The 21,088-nt window shown below is 45.7% G+C and overlaps 1 protein-coding gene across 1 annotated transcript; it reads left to right on the top strand.

Annotated features, from left to right (window-relative positions):
- The first annotated feature begins 8,053 nt into the window (after positions 1 to 8,053).
- Positions 8,054 to 17,830, top strand: LOC111160577 (carcinoembryonic antigen related cell adhesion molecule 18). The gene is given in 7 exon segments (XM_022523772.1): positions 8,054 to 8,105; positions 9,546 to 9,902; positions 11,177 to 11,449; positions 12,764 to 13,039; positions 14,299 to 14,460; positions 16,776 to 16,836; positions 17,794 to 17,830. Coding segments are annotated over 7 exon segments (1,218 nt in total).
- The last annotated feature ends 3,258 nt before the right edge of the window (positions 17,831 to 21,088 follow it).

Genomic DNA, 21,088 nt, shown 5'->3' on the forward strand with positions numbered 1-21,088 from the left:
ATATTCTGCATTTCCTCTTTCCACTCAAAAGAAATATGTCCCAGCCTCCATCCTCCTGGTGTCAGTGATGTTCAAAGCACAGTTGTATTTCTCAGAGCCTCCAGGGAGATGGAAACATCCCTGAGTCACAACCTGTAGTACGTGGTCCAGGTGGGTCATGGCCACTGAAGAATCCTTACCAGGCTTGTCCCTGTTCTGGAACCAGTAGCCACAAGCAGGTGTGGATTTGTTCCAGCCATCCTGAGGATAGGAGACAGTACAGGTAGTGGGGATGCAAAGTTCTCTCATGTCATCACAAACTGGCTTGTTCGCTTCCAGCGTGAAATCCAGATGCTCGATCTGGGACCCTGGGTGTGACAGTCTCTGCCTCAGCCCTCCTGCCCTACCTGCTCACCCCCTCCCCCCAGACAGCAGGATTAGCTGCAGCTCTGGGAAGGGATGGGCCAAGCCCTCTGCTGGGATTTTCTCTTTCAAGGACTCATGAGCTATAGGACCAAGAGGAAGTTCTGACGGGAAGGTGAGTGACACTGAGGTGTATGCACAGAACAGGAACATTAGACTTGTCCTGAATCAGAGCTAAGCTGCCTTGAGAGATTGTGCTCACTTCCCATTTTTCAGAGGGGGTTGCTGAAGTTCAGAAAGGACAACAGACATGCCCTAAGACACCAGGGAAGGCAAGACCTGCTCCCTGTCTCCACACCACCTGCTCATGTCCTGACCTTTGGTACCTACTCTCCACATTAGAGACTAAGGCACTCCTGGGCAGGTATCAGGAAGTCGTGCTATTCCTGCTGGGGATTAGTTCTGGAGTGGCCCAGTAGGAGTTAAAGGTAGAAGAATATGGAAGAACTCCAAGGGAGCTGAAGGGAGAAGTTTTCCATTCATGCATTTATTTAACAAAACAGAGTGAACACACTCACTGTGTTGGAGACTGGAACTGAGACCTGACCTCTCTTCTCCCCGCTTAGTGGGGTGGTCCATAGGCAATTCCAGGATTTCGTGTCAGGAGACAGAACCAAGAAGAACAGGCTACATGGGGGTTTATTCCAGGTTTTTCACCTGGTTCACCAGGCACTTGATCCCCACATCTCTGTTTTGAGAGGACAGGATCCACCCATCTCCTTGGCCATGTCTCCCGCCCTCCTCCATCACCACAGAAGGGCAGGGCCAGTACAGTGTGTAATACAGGCTTTGTGAGCAAATACTCAAATACATGGTTGGAGACTGTCCCAGTTCACAGTGCAAAACCCCTCCTGATCCAGCATCCCACAGCGGACTTTTTCTTAAGAATGTTTTCACTTTGGCCCTCCCCTCCTGTTGCCAAGCTTCACATGTGTGGCTGTTTCTCTTGGTTTTCAGCAGCCTGTATGTGTGCGTCCAGAGCCGCCTGGCATCCTGCAGAGTCCTGTCTGTTCTGTGGTTGGAGGAGCAATTTGTGTTTAGGGTGAATAGGGTGAATCCTCCCAGAGGATGGAGGCTGGGACATATTTTTTTGGAGTGGGAAGAGGAAATGCAGAATATCATTGTTTAGGGTGTATCCATGTGCAATTAGGTTTTGTTACAAAATATCCCTTGTAACCTGTGATCAGAAGCCATCGTCTCTCTTCGCAGAGGCTCCTGGAATGCTACTTTTAAACCACCTCCCATCCAGGGCTGAGCAAACCAAAACAGAGCCCACCTTGAAACCTCAACACACCAACAGAGGACGAAGGAGTGTGTTCTTGACTGTTGAGACCATCTTCCTTGTGGGAATCCGCAGAAGCGGAAATGCAGGCTGTGGCCACCAGATGGCAGTAATGATTCCTCAAATTCCGGCGGTTAAACTAAAAGGCTTAAGGAATTAAGTGAAAGGTCATCTGAGATTTTTTTTTAAGATTTTTATTTATTTATTTGACAGAGAGAGAGAGAGAGAGCACAAATAGGCAGAGAGGCAGGCAGAGAGATAGGGGAAGCAGGCTCCCTGCTGAACAGAGAACCCGATGCAGGACTTGATCCCAGGACCCTGAGATCATGACCTGAGCAGAAGGCAGAGGCTCAACCCACAGAGCTAGCCAGGCGCCCCCATCTGAGATTTTTATGATCCCCAGGAAGTGGTCCAGTTAACTGAGGGAAGCCTGTTAGTGTGAGCACTAGTCAATTAACTACTGTCCAAACGTTTTACCTGTAATGTATCCTTTGAGCCTCATGTAGACACGTTGAGGTCTATAGTAATGATCCCTTTCCCTTTCACCAGCGATGATGAGGTTGATAGATGTGATATTTTTTCCTTTTTCTTTTTAGATGGCTCTATTGAGATACAACTGATGTACGAAAAATGGCACATATTTAATGTATGCAATTTGATGAGTTTGCACTTATGCATTGCACCTCTGAAATCGTGACCACGATCCTGGTTACAAACATGCCCACCCCCTCTCAAAGTTTCCTGGTGACTCTCTGCTGTTTTTTGGGTTTTGTTTTGTCTGTTTGTTGTTGTTGTTGTAAGAAAACTTAACATGAGATCTACCCCCTTAAGAAATTTGTTAAGTGCCCAAAACAGTAGAGCTGACTATAGGTATTACACATACAACAGATCTCACAACTGATACATCTGACGTCCCTGAAACTTTATATCTTCTGACCAACAGCTCCCCTTTTCCCTTCCCTCCAGCCCCTGGCAACCACCACAATACTCTCTGCTTCAGTGAACTTGACTATTTTAGATATTTCATTTAAGTCCATTTGTGGAGCATTTGCCCTTTTGGTTTATCCCATTTAGCATAAGGTCTTAACAAAATGCGTAAGGCAGTGCTTCAGGTCGAAATGGAAGGTTGTGAGACCATCTGCATGAGTATATGAAAGTATAAAACTCACTGGGAATGGCAGGTACACAGACAAATATGGAACACGGTACCCCTGGAATGGAGGTGTATGAATCACTTAATTTTAGTATAAAAGTGAAAAGACAAAAGTGTTAAGAATAACTATGACTAAGACTATTTGTTAATGGATACTCGATATGAAAAGGTGTAAATTGTGACATCAAAAATACAAGTGTTGAGGGGCGCCTGGGTGGCTCAGTGGGTTAAAGCCTCTGCCTTCGGCTCAGGTCATGATCCCAGGGTCCTGGGATCGAGCCCCGCATCGGGCTCTCTGCTCAGCGGGGAGCCTGCTTCCTCCTCTCTCTCTGCCTGTCTCTCTACCTACTTGTGATCTCTATCTGTCAAATGAATAAATAAAAAAATCTTTAAAAAAATACAAGTGTTGAGGGGTTGAATTGTAGAGTTTTGTACGGGATTAAGTTAAGTCGCGATCAGGTTATGACAGACTGTCCCAAAATTGAGATATTTCACGATGTCGCTTTCCGCAGAGCAGATCAAGCTCCTGCTGGAGACAGTTTTGAATCTCATCTTTTTATCTCTAAAGCGTCTGTTTTTAACTGCACAGTCCAAATCCCCAAACCTGCAAATGGAAAATACATAGTGAGAACACAATGTGCATTATTTAATGTGGAGTAGTTATTGACCTGACCACCAGGTCTAGGGCTCCTGTCTTATACGTCTCTGTCTCTGAGTCCCCCCATTTTCCCCCCGAAGACTTAATTAATTAATTAATTTCAAGTGCGAGCTGGGGGAGGGGCGGGGGGGCACAGGAGAGAGAGAAAATCTCAAGCAGACTCCCTGCCCAGTGCAGAGCCCAACTCTGGGCACCATCTCACAACCTTGAGATCATGACCTGAGACGAAATCAGGAGTCAGACGTTTAACCGACTGAGCCACCCAGGCGCCCCTCTGAGTCCCCTTTTTTATTCAGGACATAATTTGACCCAGCTTTAGGTGTGGGTGGCTCCAGGGTTCATATGACAGAGGCCCTATCACTCTCCTTGCTTTTTTTTTTTTTTTTTTTTTGGTGGTGTGGTTGCTGATTTTACTGTCTGGCTTTTGTTCTCAAATTCATAAAGGTAGGAGGTGCGATACCCACTCTGAGGCCTACAGAGTGGACGGTGAGGTCACTGAAACCTACAGAGATCAGGTAATTTGGGAGCAGAAACGGGTCTGTGCCCTTCTCCACCGCCCCCACGATGCCCTCCTGGCAGCGGCGCTTCTCTTTCAACGTTAGGGCGGTTAGGGCGCCCTCTGCTGCTCACCCGGAGAGTTACCCAGATGGCGGCACCACCTGTGTCCTTCCATTACTCCTTCAACCCATTCACTTCCACACCAGCTGCGCCCTGACACCTGGTTCCCACTCTGCTACTCAGAAGCCAGTCTCGCTACACAGGAATGATAAAAGGCAAAGAATTATTACTGTTATCACTGTTGTTATTACCCATGTTATTGTTAATGTTATTTTCCCATTCCACTTCATTCTTCTCTGGGAGCTGATGGCGGGGGGTCCTGCCTCCTATCCTCTCTATCCAGTTCGCATGGCACCCCCATGAAAATGTAGACCATCTCAGGGTTGCTGCGATTGACAACTTCATGGCTTTCCCTGATGGTCTGATGCAACTGGGGTGATAGGTTTGCCCACACGGGGCCACAGGGACCAGGCTGAGGCGTCAGGGTTCCACCTGGTTTACAGGTGTGGAACCCTGATCTCCACAAGGATCCCAGGTTAGCATTCCCTGTGGTCTCTGGGCCTGGTGAGCATCATCCAGTATTCACTCTGGCTGTCCCAGGCAGAACCTTGCCCTGGGAGGGCCTGTGACGTTTTTCTGTCTTGATAAAAAGGTACAAAGCTGGGCTCTAGAAGAAGATTAAGGGCTCCTTGGGAGGCCTCCTCAGGCTGCCACCCACACCCAGCTGAGCTCAGGGGTTGGCTTAAGGGAATGAGAGTGAGTCTTTGAGCCCGAAGTATGTTCCAAGCCTGCCGCTTTCTCCTGAGCGTAGGGCCCTCCTGAGGGTCTCACTTCCGTAAATGCTCGGATTCTTGCTGTGGGCTCTGGGTGAAACCAGTTTTTCCATATCGGTCCTGATTGCCTGGACCAAGCATTACTGTCCATGTACAGTCTGGATACAAGGGAAGGACATTCTTCTGCAGTGGTTTGGCATAAAGCTTGGCATAAAGCTCTGTTGGATAGCGATGCTTCATGTCGAGTGATGTCAAATAGATTCAATCAGATGGCCTCTGGGCCAGAGCTTGCTGGTCTCCTCCCATTAACCAACCCCCTTTTACCTTAATAAGGAAAAAGAAAAGGTAATAAGGATACAAGATCTTTTTTTTAATATTTTATTTATTCATTTGACAGACAGAGATTACAAGTAGACAGAGAGGCAGACAGAGAGAGAGAGGGAGGGGGAAGCAGGCTCTCCGCCGAGCAGAGAGCCCGATGCGGGGCTCGATCCCAGAACGCTGAGACCATGACCCGAGCCGAAGGCAGAGGCCTTAACCCACTGAGCCACCCAGGCGCCCCAGGATACAAGATCTTAATTAATGAGATTTATAGGATAATTTAAGTACCTGTGAAGATTTTTGTTATTAGGTCATACAACCGAAGTGTTTTTTAAATATCTATAAACACAGTTTAAAATGTTTCTTTTTTCCCGAAAAGTTTAGTGAAACATTATGAAAGGATTTCTAATTATGCCATTAGGAATAACATGTCCTGAAATGGTCAGTGTGGGAGGCATTGTTGGTAGTCTTTTATATATGTTACCTTATTGAAACCTCACAGCAGTCCTATAGAGAGGAAAGGTTTCACATCCTCACGTTGCAAGTGGAGACAGTGAGGCATAGTTAGGGGGTATCCATACATATGACCACCTTCACTTGTGACAGTATTGCAAGTTCAGGATACCTAAGACCACCTACTTCTAGGAGAAGGACTCACATAACACACTAAAAGCTATTATCCTTGTGGTTAGGGCTGGTTACAGCTGGAGGATACAGATCAGTGTCAGTGAAAGGGAGGAAAGGGCATGGTCAGGGTCCAGGGGCTTCCACATGTCTCTCCAGTGGAGTCATGAGTCATGGACAGCATTACCTCCTCCCAGCACTAGTGTATGACAGTCTGCTGACCAGGGAAGCTCACCTGAGACTGGTCATCAGAGTTTTTATTGGGACTCTTTCACTCAGTTATGATTCACTGCTCACATAGCTGACCTCGACCTCCCGCCTCTCCAGGGGCAGAGTGGATTTCATGTGACCCAAAGCCTTCATCATAATTTCTACTGTGGAATATCCAGTGTGTTCCAAGGCCCCACAAGGAAAATAGAGACACTCTTATCAGGCAGGGCATTCAAAGGATTTAGGCATTTCTTCCAGGAGTTGAGGACAAAGTCAGATATGTCTTTGGCTAAGGTAAATTCTTTACTCAAAAGTCCATCTCTGGGACCCATTTAGCTCCAAAAATGGGACTGGGCAAAAGTCGTTATGCTGCTGTTGGTATAAAAAAGAGGAAACATTGAAAGAATCTGAATGCTCCCAAATAGGGGATGTGTTGAACAAATGGATCCATGGCCAATGCAGTGGAATAGTATGCAGCCATGAAAAAAGACCAATGGCGATACAAGAAGTAGGGCTTCTGATAAGCTACAGGCAGAAAACCTATTCTCTGTGTTTTCTACGGGCACCACTTACACTCAAATACTGAAGAGGACCAATTTAGCAATTTCAGTGGCACATAATATAGTATTTTCCTATTATAACAAATACAACAAAGATGTGTTTTGCAGTAGGCTACAAATATTCATATGGGTTGTCAGAATACAGTAGGAGACTTCAGAGATGTTGAATGAACCATAAGAACTCTGAGGTGTACATTCACCTACCTCTGTCTAAACTTGGGCTTAACATTAGAGAAGCCCGAATATAGAAGGATATTGAACGGTATGATACCACTTTGGTAAAAATATGTATCTGTGCCTGAGTACATATGACATATCAAAACTGAAAAGTTTCGAAGAAAAACACTGGCTGTATCTCCAGGCGATCTGGCTGTTACAGGTGACTTTCCAATAGTATTAATCAAATTCTGATAAATAAGTTTGTACTTTACTTAAAAGGATTTTATTTACTTACATATTTATAAATGTAAAAATGTATGAATGTATAAATATTCATCTGCTTGTTTAAATAATCTATTATAAATAGTAACATATTTACACATTTATTTAAATGAGTATTCATAACAACTTAAAACTATTTAAATTAATTACTAACACAGTATGAATTCTATTTTTCCTTCTTAAGAATTTTCCAAAATTTCTACAGCCAATGCATTGCTTTTTCAATTAAAGTCATATTTACTGTCATAAAAATGAAAGATGAACATACTTCCGAGTCCAGCTTGAAAGATTTGTGACCCTTTCTGGGGTGAGCCCGCTCCCCTGCCTTCTCAGTCCCTCATCCAGCCCACCTGGGTCTCTGTATCTCCATGTTTCCCTTTCTCTCTGTGGGGTCCCCAGATGCAGATACATCACATGTGCTCAGAGCCATGCCCTCCATGAGCACGCTCTGCTCTGCCCTGGCAACACTTCTATTACTGAACCTAAAGATCCAACACCAAAAGAATGGGATTTATACATGTTGGCTCAGGCATACAACAGCAGGCCCCACAGCCACTCCAAATGTCCAGGTGGAAGAAGATCTGCTGACCCTTTAGGGGAGAGACTTAAAATAAGCTGTTGGTGTCCAGGGAGTGAAAAGCAGCCCCTCATCAAATAAGACAATGCAATTTAAAAAGTGAGATCTACAGGGAGTAGGAAAAACAAAAACGAACAATTGCCCCACATTTTAAAAAGGCTGTTGTCCTGTATTTATTGTGCTTTTCGGTATTTTCCAGTTTCCTAAAAGTGAGCCTAAGATTTTTTTGTAACCAGGGCAGAATAGGATACTAATCTAAAAAAAAAGAAATGAGGCGAATACATGATAAGCTAAGTGCACCTTAGAGTCATAAAGATAACAACTCCCCAAGCGTCTCCTCCCCAGCCCTGGGTGGCTGGGGTTCAGAGTCCACTGGAGTGCAAGAGGGAGGTGGGGACCAGCAGCTCAGAGCCAGAGATGCAGGTCTGTGAAGAGGCAGAGGAGGCTGCCCAGTCCCTGGACAAACACCTAGCCCAGGAGGACCTGCGTAACCCATGGACCTTTCCAGAACCAGATGCAGACTCTGGAGGGAGCTGGTTCTCCTGGGTAAGAGACCTGAACCCATAGGACAGGGAAGCGTTAGAGGAGAGGAGGACAGAGCTGGCACCAGGACTTTCGTGAGCTCACATACCTGGGCCTACCTCACCCATAGACACACACACTCTCTCTCTCTTACTCACATATGCATACACACAGAATGTTCATCCCCATTCACCCCCAGGAGTGATGAACTTGGACCCCCTCCTGTGATTGCTGGAAATCACCTCCCCTGGGTTCCTAGTCTGCCCAGATCCCCTCCCCTACCTCTCCAGCTGGACTCCTTCCCAATCTCTCACTTCCTTCTAGGACCCTCTGAATCCCCATGACAGGGACAACTGTCATGTCTCACTGGCCACCCTGTGTCCTGTCCTCAAACACCACCAGTATCTACACCTGGAGGCCTGGAGCAGGGGATCTCAGGGGTATTTGCCTCCTCCATGGAGTCAAGGCTTAGGGTACACAGACAGGAGATCTCCATGTCTTAGGACGACAGATCTTCATCCACATTCATGTGCACTCCACAGAATTTAGATGCTAAGTCAAAGGCACGTGTAGACAGTCTTGGAGGACTTCAGCCACCCACCTATCAACTGAGCTCTCCCACTGGGTTCTGCCCCATGATCAGGGACCCTGTGATGTGGTGTCCAGTGTGATGAAGATCTATCTCCAGACTCTGGTGACCCAGAGTGTTGGGGATGGGGATGAGGGGGCCCAGGAGGCTGGGGGAGCCCCAGGGGGCCATCTGACCCAGACTGGGGAGCAGGGGGACATCAAAGCTAAGAAGTGAAGGCTGAGTAGAAGTGAGTTGATAGGGGGCTGGGAAGGAGGGAATGAGATCTGTGTGTCAGAAACAGGGAACAGCATGTGTGAAAGCCCAAAGTCAGGAGAGAGTGTGGTGTAACAAGAGAGCCGTTTATGTCTGGGGAACACAGTACAGATACTGTGTCTTCTGATAAATGAATGCAGAAATGCATGCATGAATGAATTACTGAATAAGGGGGTTCATGGGGTAATGGGGTGGGGTAGGTATGATCCAAAAGGAGGCTAGATGAGTCCTAAAGACCAGCTCTTTCTAAGAGTGGCTCATAAGCCATGTTGAGTTTTAACTTTATTCATGGAGTGCTGGGGAACTACAGAAGTTACCTAAGAGAGCAGGGTCACAACTGGGGCTTTGTAAGGATCCACATAACCGTCATATGAGGATGGGTTGAAGACTGAGTGTCCAAGGAGGAAACCAGGCTGGAAGAGGGTAAGGAAGGAATGGACCAGGACAGGGGCTGAGGGGGTGGAGAGGGGAGGACAGGCTGGGGAGCTAGAAACCCATGGCACGTTCACCAGTGTCCCTGGAGATCATTTCCTGGGCAGTGTAAATCAATCTCTCTTTTCTCTCTCTCTCTCTCTCTCTCTCTCTCTCTCATGTACATGGGTTCTGTTTGTCTTCTCCAGCCAGTCTACTGGCCTGGGGGACCCACCAAGCCTCTGGCCAAATCTACATCAGCCCAGAGTCACTCTTAGGGTTCAAGGGACTTCGGACCATCATCGTCCTCGAGAATGCCACTGAAGATGCTCTAGAATTCAGCTGGCACCGTGGTGCAAATGACACTGAGGACAATATGATCGTCAGCTACAAACCTCCCTCCAATTCCTGGCAGACTGGGCCCATGTACAGAGGCCGGGAGAATGTGACCACGTTAGGTGACCTGATGATCAGGCGATCTGCATTAAATGACACAGGGAACTACACTGTGAGGGTGGACACTGGCAATGGGACCCAGACAGCAACCGGCTGGCTTGAAATACAAGGTGAGTTGGCAGGTTGCCCATTTCCAGACCTGGGGGCTTTGGGAGTGAGGTCCCTGGGAGATCATACTGTCCAACTGTCCAAGTGTCCTCCACCCGCAGGTGACAGGGGGAGACTTGGCAGATGTAGTCCAGCTTCTCCCGCTGAGAAGGGCCACTGGTTTCCTTCAAGGGTTCCAGTTTCACTCTCAGGGTATCCGTTAGTTCTGCTGCGTAACAAAGAGCCACAAGTGGCAGTCTTAGACAACACCCATTTACTAGCACACATCCCCGTCTGGCAAGTCTGGCAAGTGCTGTGCTCTGAGACTCACAAGGTGTTGAGTTGGGGCTGTGGTCTCACGTGTGGCTCTGTCCATGGGCATGTCACATCACAACTCTTTGGTTCTTCAAGGTCAACTGAATTCTGCCTCTCTGGGAGAGGGAGACTCTGTTCAGAAGTTTTAACTCTGTTAAGAAGGAGTCTTATATGACATAAGGGTAACGACTGGAATGACAGTCCATCACTTTTGCTGTATTGTTTAGTTTAGAAGGACGTCATGGGCTCTACCCACATTTGAGGGGCAGGGACTATACAGGCTGGAAGTCATGAGGCTGTCTTGGAATTCTGTCTACTATAGACAGCTCCTGGGGGCTCCACAGGGCTGGGTGGGTAGAGTGGGGATTTGGAGATAGGAAGTCCTGTGTTTACCTCTGACTATGTATATGTCCCATGGCCTTGAGCCTTCATCTTCCCTCTGTGGTGTTCTGTTTCCTCATCTGTAGAATGGGGATAGTATCTCTTCTGTCTTTTGTAAGGTTGGAGGGAGTATCTGTAGGTATAAGTAACTGTAAATAATCTGTAAGTAACTATAAAGTGAATGGGACTCAGATAAAGGGAGCAATTATTATACAGAGTTCAAACATCACCTGTCACATTGAATTCTACCCATGGCTCCTCAGTTGGGGGTGTTCTTGTTTTAGGTCCTGGGTTCAGAAACAACCATTAGGCCACACATCTATCCCAAGAACTCACCATTACTGCAGTGGATGCACAGTGATGACTCCACACCTAGGATGGCAGGCTCAGGCTAGTGTCCACACCTCAACCATTTGTGCCCACTCCCTACTTTTCTGTCCCTCACAGCTCTAGGGCTGCTCCCCTGCCAAGACCTCAGACCCCATCTTGCAACTCTTGGCTTCTCACCAACCTACCCCGGAAGCCCTTTCGGGGTTTCTCCCCCAAGCAGAGCTTGGGGAGGCAGACCCCACCCCTAATGTCTTCTTCCTGCTTCCCTTAGATGTGGAAGGCAAGCCAGACATCTGGGCCAACGCCACCTCTCTTATAGAAGACATGGATTCTGTGGCTGCCATTTTCTACACCAATGCCACCACTGTCAAGTGGTATGTGGATTTTACACTGGTGTCCAGCAGTGACCGGATGACAATCTCCCCGGACCTCAAGACCCTTGTCATTCACAGAGTCAGCCGCTATGACAGAACACTTCACTGCGAGATAGACAGCATCCTGGAGATTCCTCAGTATAGTAAAATTATCTCTCTGACTGTGGCCTGTGAGTGGTCTGGGGCCCTGGAGTAATGCTGGGGGTGGGCTTAGGGCCACCCGGGGATGTAGCAATAATATATGCAGAACCAGGGAGAGGAAACACCATGAGTCAGCCCCCAGTCAGCTGGATCTGGGTTTGAATCTCAGCTCTCTGGACTTAGAATCACCCTCAGGGCACAGAATGATCTGCTATTTAAAATGGGGACCCAGCTTGCTACTCCTCAGATTAGAAAGAGTGCAAATTTGTTCAGATATGGCTTTTGTAAAGACAGGACTTCTTACAACAAATAGTTTCTTAAAAATGTCATTCAACTTGTTAAATATTCAAATCCCATGTTCCCTTGAGCCTTCAGATACATTGGTCTTTTTATTCTGGTTTTCTAAATTTAGTAAAATCACCTTCACTTTTCCTTTTACTCAGATTGAACTGGCTATACTCCCTTAAACAGTTTGATTTTAAAGCTAAATGACACGTTTCATGCATTCTCTTTTCTCCATGATCCTTCAACCACCCACCAACACAAGTACGCAATCCAGCCGGACTTCCCCGAAATATCAAACGGGTCTCGTAAATTGAAGACATCGTCTTATAAATACAATGAACCTTGGATCTTTACAATGTTCAGGGACTTTTTCACATTTACCAAACTCTTTCACATCTTCAGACTGTGAAAAAGCACAAGTCTTGAATGGTTTTCACATCTAAATCTAGAACCACACGAAGTCCATCAGATTTCCTAACAAGCATGCTCTGGCAATCATGGAGATAAAGTGGTCACAGAGCAGACAGTTTCTGACCTCCATACACGGCTTCTGGCTGCAGGTTTGCGGTCAAGAACCAGGACCTAGGATCTGCTTCTGCAGGGAGATTCCTCCCAGGCCATAGGGGAATTTGCTTAGTCCATTTGTGGATCAGGAGGATACTATGAAATCCCTAATCCTCTCTTTGGGAACCCCATTTGCCTCATCTATAAAATTAACTCATGGGTTGTTATGGGGATTAAGCAAATGTATGAACCTATAAAGTGTTTAGAACAGAGCCCAACATTCAGGGGGCCTGATATATTACTTCTACTCCTATTTTATCATGATGTGAAGGTCTGTCATGGGACTGACTCATAATAGATGCTTGAAATGGAAGATGTTATAATTATAGTCATGTTGTTGGCACAGCTACCTTGCATGTGTTGGATCTAGGGGATACTTGGGGTGCAACGTGGGAGCACCTTCTGGTCGGGGAGGACTGTGTGTGGATTGAGGGAAGGAGACAGGACCCCAAGGGGTCAGAAACATAGCTCCGGGTCTCCTGCCATCTCTGCAGATGGGACAGACAATGTGCGGCTGAGTACCAGTCCCATTACCTCCAAAGGCGTCCTGTCTGCTAAGATCAGCTCCCAGGTGATGATGGAGTGTGATGCCATTTCCAAACCCAGTCCCATGTACCAGTGGATCCACAATGGCTCTCTCCTGAGCTTCTCGGAGGCAAGCGTCACTCTCCAAAGTCTGACCTGGGACCAGATGGGCAAATACAGATGCATCGTGGCGAACCCTGTGATCCAGCTGACCTTGTAAAGGGAATTCCAGATCCAACTGTCCCGTAAGTACAGTAGCCCACCTCTGAGGCTCATGTTCCCCAAATCTTCCCATCTCTGTGCTTTTGCCTAGGCAGTGCCCATCATCATGAATGCCATCCCCACCCTGCAAAGCCATGCTCACGATGGTTGGGTAAAATCCAACCCCACCCCGTCCTGTCCTCTGAGGTCCAAGTCCAAAGCTGCCCCCCTCCATGAAGCCCTCAAGGACCTCAGATTAGAGCAAGAGTGAGTCCCAGGGAGAGCTGGTCAGCCAACATCAAATGAGCACTTACTATGTGCCAGCCCCTCTTCTAATCTGTGCAACCCTCATAGTCTCACTGCAGAGGAAGTGACTGTTGTGAACACCACCTCCACTTACAGAGAAGAGAACTGAGCTGTGGGAAGTTTGAGTGCTTTTTTCCAGGTTCCAGTTCCAATCAACAGAGGAGGCAGTGCTCAAATTCTGGTAGTCCGGCCTCACAGCCTATATCCTCAGCTGTTTTACTCGGTTGCTCGGAAGAGAAAGTGGAAAGGCTAGAGCAGGTGGTGGTGCGGAGGAAGCAGGGATCCGTTGTGGATGTGGTATTTGGAATATGGCTTGAGAATGAATCTGTAAATGGGAAGAGTACCTCCTGAGCCTCAGTTTCCCTATCTGTAGTGTAGAGATAAAAAGGGTCCCTGTATGACAGGGCTTCTGGCAGAATTAAATCAGATAGTGCATGAGAAGCCATCAGCCTGGCTTGTCCCAGAGAGAGCCACAAACACTGAATGTGGGCTGGAGACATTTATTCTGGTCACTCCATACTATTTACTAAGCACCTGCTATGCACCAGACATGACAGACCGACAGTGAATGCACTGACTGATCCACACCTTTCTAACTCCACCAGACTGTGAGCTCCGGAAGGACAGAGGCTGGGAATGCTGTTTGCTCACCACTTGTCCCCAGTGCTTAACACTGTGCCTGGCACGTGGTTGGTGCTCAGCAAATACCTATGCAATGAGTTAGTTAATGACCCTGTGTAATCAACACCCCCAACCCTGTCACTCTCTACCCTCTAGAGTGGGTTTATTCTTTTTTGGAGATCTTCCTGCCTCCTGCAATGATATTAGACATTTTTTTGCCTAATTGTCAATTGTCCGCTTTCCAGCTGGAATGTCGCTACTGAATTCCTAACATTTGGAACATAGCAGATGCTGGTAAATCTCTGAAGAATAGATGTGTGCGTGAGCAAAATGTTGAATGATGTTGTCCCTGACTCCCTTGTATCCTCTCCTCCAGGGGACACAACTCCTGTTGTGAACAAAGGTTTCTACATCTCAGGAGCCAAAGTGGTGTGGCTCATTGTGTTCACAGTCCTGGGCAGCGTCTAATTCTGTGGAATCCTGATTTACGCCTTGATCAGCCATTTCTCCACCAGGTGCCTCTTGCCCTGGGTCAAGGGTGGGGTGCTGGCTGGGGAATGGGTCTCAAGAACACTTCCTTAAGAAGGGAAGGCAAAGCCAGGAAGGGAAGGGACAAGCTAGGAATGTGTTGTCAGGAATCATTGGAGGCAGATAGATAGGTCATGGACTAGAAGCCACTGACAGAGACGGAGAATGCAGAGACAGTCATGCCTCCATATAGCGATGAGGTTTCACTTAGCGACTTCCTTTCATCCCAGTTTCTTTGTGTTTATGATGTTGATATGGAGGTCCACCTAGAGAGGCAACCATGAGAATGAGCAGGGTGGGTGCCAAGCATCGAGCATATGTCTGGAACATGGTAGTTGCTAGTTACCAAATGAAGTTAGGGAAACAGGTAGTAGAGTCAACTGCAGGGGAGGAGACTGGTCAGAGGGAAGATTCTAATCTGGGTTTCAATCTCAGCTCTGACTTTAGCTGTCTAGGTGGCCTTGAGTAGATCATAATCCATTCAGGTCCTCTTCACCCATCTGGAGGATGTGAAGGGTAACATCTGCCCTGAAGGGAGATATGGGGACTAGACACAATTCTTGGAGGATAAAACAATTAGCAGCATTCTTGGTACAGAGTAGATCAGAATTTCTCGAGCTTAGCACTATCAATATTTGGGGTCAGATAATTATTTCAGGGATGGGGTAAGGCTATCCTGCACATTGTAGCATGCTTAGCAGCACCCCTGGCCTCTACCCACTTGATACCAGCAGCAATAACCTCTATCAGTCTAAGTTTAGTCCACCAAAAATGGCTCTAAGTATTAGAAAGGTCTTGAGGACAACATTGCCTTGACTGAGAACCATTGCAGTAGATGTTAAAGAAAGCAGTGATGATGGAGATGATGGTGATGCTGGTGCTGATGATCTTGGTGATGCTAAAGTAGTAGTGGTTGTGGTGGTGATGGGGGTGGTGATGGTGATGGTGGTGATGGTGATGTTAGTGATGATTGTGGTGGTGGTGGTGATAGTGGTGATGGTGATGATGGGGGTGGTGATGGGGGTGGTGGTGGTGATGGTGATGATGGGGGTGATGGTGGTGATGGTGATGATGGGGGTGATGGTGGTGGTGGTGATGGTGGTGATGGTGGTGGTGATATGGTGGTGGTGATGATGGTGGTGGTGGTGGTGATGTGGTGATGTTGATGGTGATGATGGTGGTGGTGGTGGTAATGGTGGTGATGGTGGTGGTAGTGATTGTGGTGGCAGTGGTATTGATTGTGGTGATGATAGTGATGATTTTAGAAAATACATTCTTTTTTCAAATCATTTTAGTATTTTGATATGGAACCTATATGTGATCATTGCATGGTCCAGCAAGAAGCTTAAAGTATTGACTGTCGGTGTGACAGTTAGCCCATTTGTGCTTCAGTTTGCCATGTGTAAAATGGGAGTAATACTGGTATTGACCTCACAGGGATATCTGCTATGGGGATAAAGTCAGTGTCACTGACAAATAGCTTGGAACAAAGCTTGGCACATAGTAAGCACTGAATAAAATCTCAAGTATTATTACTGATAGCATCATCATTCAATGTGCTTTATGTACTTTTCCAAACTAGTCATGATAAACTCTAGGGAGTTTAAGAGTAGTTCCAGGATATCTAGGTTACTTTTTCTTCTACAGCCTGAAAGATGCAATCTAGCCAGGCATAACCCCCTCCTCATAGCCAGGAGTGAACCGAACATCTCCACTGCCCCATTCTCCTTAGAGGTGCCACATTCTCCTTGGTCTCAAATCTCCAGTCTGGAATGCATGAGAGCAGGGAGCTGGGAATCAGAAAGGCCAGGTTCAGAACAAGCTTCTGTCATTTTCTAGCTGTGTGACTTTAGGCAAGCTTTTTCACCTCTCTGAAGTCCTGTTTCTTCATTCACAAAACAGGGTTAAAGTTTCTACTTTGTGTGACTGTTGAGAGGATTCAGTATAATTTCTATAAATCATCTACTCTAGTGTCTGGTATATAACAGGTGTGAAATAACTTACTATTATTATCACTAGGAATTAGCCCAGGTAGTGCCAGCTTCTTCCCCAGGTACACACAGTCTCTTTTCCCTCACCGCATTTGCTGCCCCAGGGCATCTTCCTCCAGTGACCTTAAGACATCAGAAATGCTAAAACATATGGGGAATGTGGAGGACTCTCAGTGCAGAGGTTAAGCTCCCAGATTCATCCCCTGCCACTCCTGAGGTCCTTCACAAGGAGGGCTTGGAAAGAAGAAGCTGACCCTTCATCTCCCCAGGATTCTCTGGAATTCTGTTCCCTAAGGACCTGAAACATGACATCTTCTCTGATTTCTCCCCGCAGGCAGCCCCGGTTACCCAGTGTCCGCCTTAGAACATGAGGACAAGACCAAATGGGCAAAAAGGTGAGGTGGAAGCGAGGGAGAAGCACTGAGAGTCCCCAGAGGGATGGGCTAGGCTGGAGAGGGAACAGGGTCTAACTGGAGGAGAGAGTCAAGAGAAGGAACCAGCCCAGTCACACTGAGGCTGGGAGATGGAGACTCTAGGAGCAAGTCTGGAGTCCCCACCTAGGACAGGGTGGGGGTGATGTCAAGGGAAGAGCGGCCATTGGCTGCTCCATCTGCCAATCAGAGCCAACCAATGGAAAGTAGGCTGGAGGGGTCATACGCGGAGCCCTGCGCTCTAATTCTGAGGCCTCCTCTCCACAAGCAAACCCGCTTCTGACTTCTCCCTTCTCTTAGCTTGATGCCATGGCACCACCAGAGAAGATGCAAAAATGACCATTGCCAGTGATGGGGAAACTGAACAACCTATAAGCCCAACAACCAGGAATGGCTTAAATGCACACAGCGCAGTTTGCGCTAATCTGTCATGGTTAGAAACCACGCTGGAGAAAGGTGCTCACTGATGCAGGAAATGCTTACAACTCATTGTTAGAAATGTATAATGTAAAACTGCACCTGGTAGGACCATCGTTATGAAGAGGGGAGATTAGCTGACTACAGTTGTATGTATACACACACATATACTTATATATGTGCATACATACACATGTATGTGTGTGTATACACATATATACACCCCTGTACAAAAATATGGAAAACATTAACTATTAACAGTCTTATCTCTTAATTTCCTTCTTTGCACTTTACTATATGTTCCAAAGTGGTTTTTTTTTCCCCTCACAAAATGTATAAACTGTTTTTATAATCAGGGAAAAAAAAAACACAATAAAGTTATGGACCCAGCAATCTTCACTGTGCCACTCTGCTCTACTAAAACCCAATAAAGTTAAAACATTGCCTGCAGGAAGAGCCAGCTAGAGTTTTCAGCACCTCCCGCCCCATTTCCCCTGCTAACAGCTCATCCTCAGATGGGCTGACCAGCACTGTCTTCTGAATCAACTTCGAGGTGTGCGGGCAGATTGAAAATAGGTATGTGCATGCTTTTATGCATCTCGGTGCCATTTCTTTATATTCTGCCCACGAATTTCTTTTTTGCATTGTCTCTGTGGTCACTTACTTAACCACTAGATCTATGGATCAAAATGCATAGATTCACAGATATTTCCAAAACCACCTCATCTGAATGAAAGAAAACCAAACACATCCTGAGTTAACCACTGCATGTACCCATCAGCAGAGGTGGGCATTTTACTATTTCTATATCTGAACCTGTATTTCCCCGCCTTACAGTCTTTTTTTTTTAAATTAATATTTTATTTATTTATTTGACAGAGAGAGAGAGAGAAAGAGTGAGAGATGGAACACAAGCAGGGGGAGTGGGAGAGGGAGAAACAGGCTTCCCACTGAGCAAGGAGCCCAATGTAGCAGCTCCATCCAAGGACCCTCGGATCATGACCTGAGTGGAAGGCAGATGCTTAAGGACTCAGCCCGCCAGGTGCCCCTCCCCACCTTACAATCTTAAGTAAGACTGTTGAATTTTACCTAAAGCCTTTTCATTATTGTTAAAAAATTTTTATTATTTTTTGTCAAAGGTAGATCTATATACAGTAAAATGCAGAAATCTTACATGAATAAGTCAATGAGTTTTGATAAATACATACACTCATATAACTACTATCTCAATCAAGATATGGGATGTTTTCTGCATCCCAGAAAGTGTCCTTGTGCACTATTTAAGTTATCCCCCAGCCACACACCCCCAAACAGAGGCAGCTCCTTTTGTTGAATTTCTGTCCCAATAGATTAGTTTCATCTGTACTTGAACTTCATCTAAGTGGCATTATAGAGTATATTCTTTTGTTTCTGGCTTCTTTCACTCAACATGTTTTTGAAATTCATTCATGTTTTTACATGGGCCAACTGTTCATTCTTTTATTTTGAGGAATATCTGGGCTCTCTACTCTGTTCTACTGGTCTATGTGTCTGTTTTTATGCCAGTACCATGCTGTCTTGGTGATCACAGCTTTGTAGTAAAGCTTGAAATCAGGTAACGTGATGCCCCCAGTTTTATTTTTGTTTTTCAACATTTCCTTAGCGATTCGGGGTCTCTTCTGATTCCATACAAATTTTTGGATTATTTGCTCCAGCTCTTTGAAAAATACCGGTGGAATTTTAATCGGAATGGCATTAAAAGTATCGATTGCTCTAGGCAGTATAGACATTTTACTAGTATTCTGTTGTTTGTATGCTGTAACACTTTGGTTATCCATTTACTTGTTGATGGGCATCTGGGTTGTTGTTGTTATTGTAGTTGTTGATGATGATGGGCATTTGAGTTGTTTCTACCTTTGGTTATTATGAGTAATGCTGCTATAAATGTTTATGTACAAATGTTTGTGTGGACCTTTGTTTTCATTCTTCTTGAGTAAAAATTACAGATGGAATTTCTGGGTCACAGAAATTGTGACCATTGTACAGAACACCACACCGTTGTACAGAACCCATAGTTGTACAATTTATATCCCACCAGAAATATACAAGAGTTCTAATTCCTCCACACCCTCTCCAACATTTGGTGTGCTCGGGCTTTTTGATTTCAGCCATTTTGACAGATGTGAAAGGGCATCTCATTGTGGTGAATTTCATTTCCTTGATGTCCAGCAGTGTTGACCACGTTTCATTTACCTACTGGCCATTTGAATCTCTTCTTTTGTGAAATATATGATTAAGTCATTTTCCTCATTTAAAAAGTTAGGTTATTGTGTTATTAACTGGTAATAATTCTTTTTATAGTCTAATTTCAAGCCCCGTTTCAGGGATATATATATATATATATATATATATATATATATATATATATTTGTATATATTTCTTCCAGCTTATGGCTTGCCTGTTCATTTTCTTAATCATGTCTTTTGATGAACAGGAGTTTTTAATGAAAAAAAAAACATATAATGCTTACTGTTGTGGATGTCCTATGAGAAATCTTTGCATACCCACAGATAGTCTCCTAAATTTTCTCCTAGAGCAATTCTGCCTGATAGAAAAATAATGCAAGCCAAATATATAATTTCCAAAATCTAGTAGCTATAATAAGAAACGTAAAAAGAAACTGGTGAAATTACTTTTAATAATAGTGTAGTTACACTAGTATATCTAAAATATTATCATTCCAGCAGGTAATCCATATTAAAAATTATTAACGACATCTTTTATCCCTTTTTTTGTACTGTAAATGTAGCACATGTTTTTTTAAAAAAAGAATTACTTATCTATTTGAGAGAGAGAGTGCAAGTAGAAGGGTGGGAAGGAGCAGAGGGAAAGGAACAAGTAGACTCCCCACGGAACAAGCCAGATGCAGGGCTCTATCCTGGACCCTGAGATCACAGCCCTAGCCGAAATCAAGAGTCAGATGCTCTAAATGACTAAGCCACCCAGGCGCCCCTAGGATAGCATGTCTTAAATGCCATGGGTGGCCAGTGGCTACCACTGGGCAGCACAATTATACAACCTCTATAGTTTTCACTTCTAGGTTTATGATTCACCTCAGACTAATGTTTTGCATGTGACATGAGAAAGGGGTCAAGGTTCATTGTTTCCAAACCTTGATCCAATTGTTCTATAGCCATTTGTTAAAAAGTCCCTCCTTCCCCAACTGAATAGACTTGGACCTGTTCGATTAGCTATATATACACACTCTAATTATGGACTGTGTTCTCTTCCACACCACAGTGTCTTGGTTTCTCTAGCTCTGTAGTAGTCTTATTCCTCCAACTGTGTTCTTCTTTTACCAGACTGTTTTTGCTATTCTAGGTCCTTCACATTTCTATGTAAATTTTGGAACCAATTTGCCAATTTATGCGTGTATACATATGTATGTACTGACTCGTTTGGGAACCTCCCTTATAGGTTTGGTTTGTCTCCACAGGGAGAGATCATGTCCCACTGCATGACTCCCTTCTGAACCCGGAAGTCTACCTCTTGAGCTTGGCTTTCAAGAACAGAGGCAGAGGAAGACCTAGTGGGGAGGACGTTCCAGGAGGAGGCATGTCAGCAGGCAAGAGTGAGGGCTGCTGCTGGAACCCTCCAGAGTCAGAAAAATTCTCAGGAAGACTTTTCTGCTCAGAGCGCAGGGATCCAGCATGTGGTCAGCATACACTTTGTGCCAGGAGCTCTGACTGGATTTTCCTACTGTAATTCCCACCAAGAACTTGCAGCTAGGGGTTCTCATCCCTGTTTCACAGAGCGGGA

Source organism: Enhydra lutris, unplaced genomic scaffold (genome assembly GCF_002288905.1).
Source record: "Enhydra lutris kenyoni isolate GAN:26980312 unplaced genomic scaffold, ASM228890v2 scaffoldscaffold77, whole genome shotgun sequence".
NCBI classification, from domain to species: Eukaryota; Metazoa; Chordata; class Mammalia; order Carnivora; family Mustelidae; genus Enhydra; species Enhydra lutris.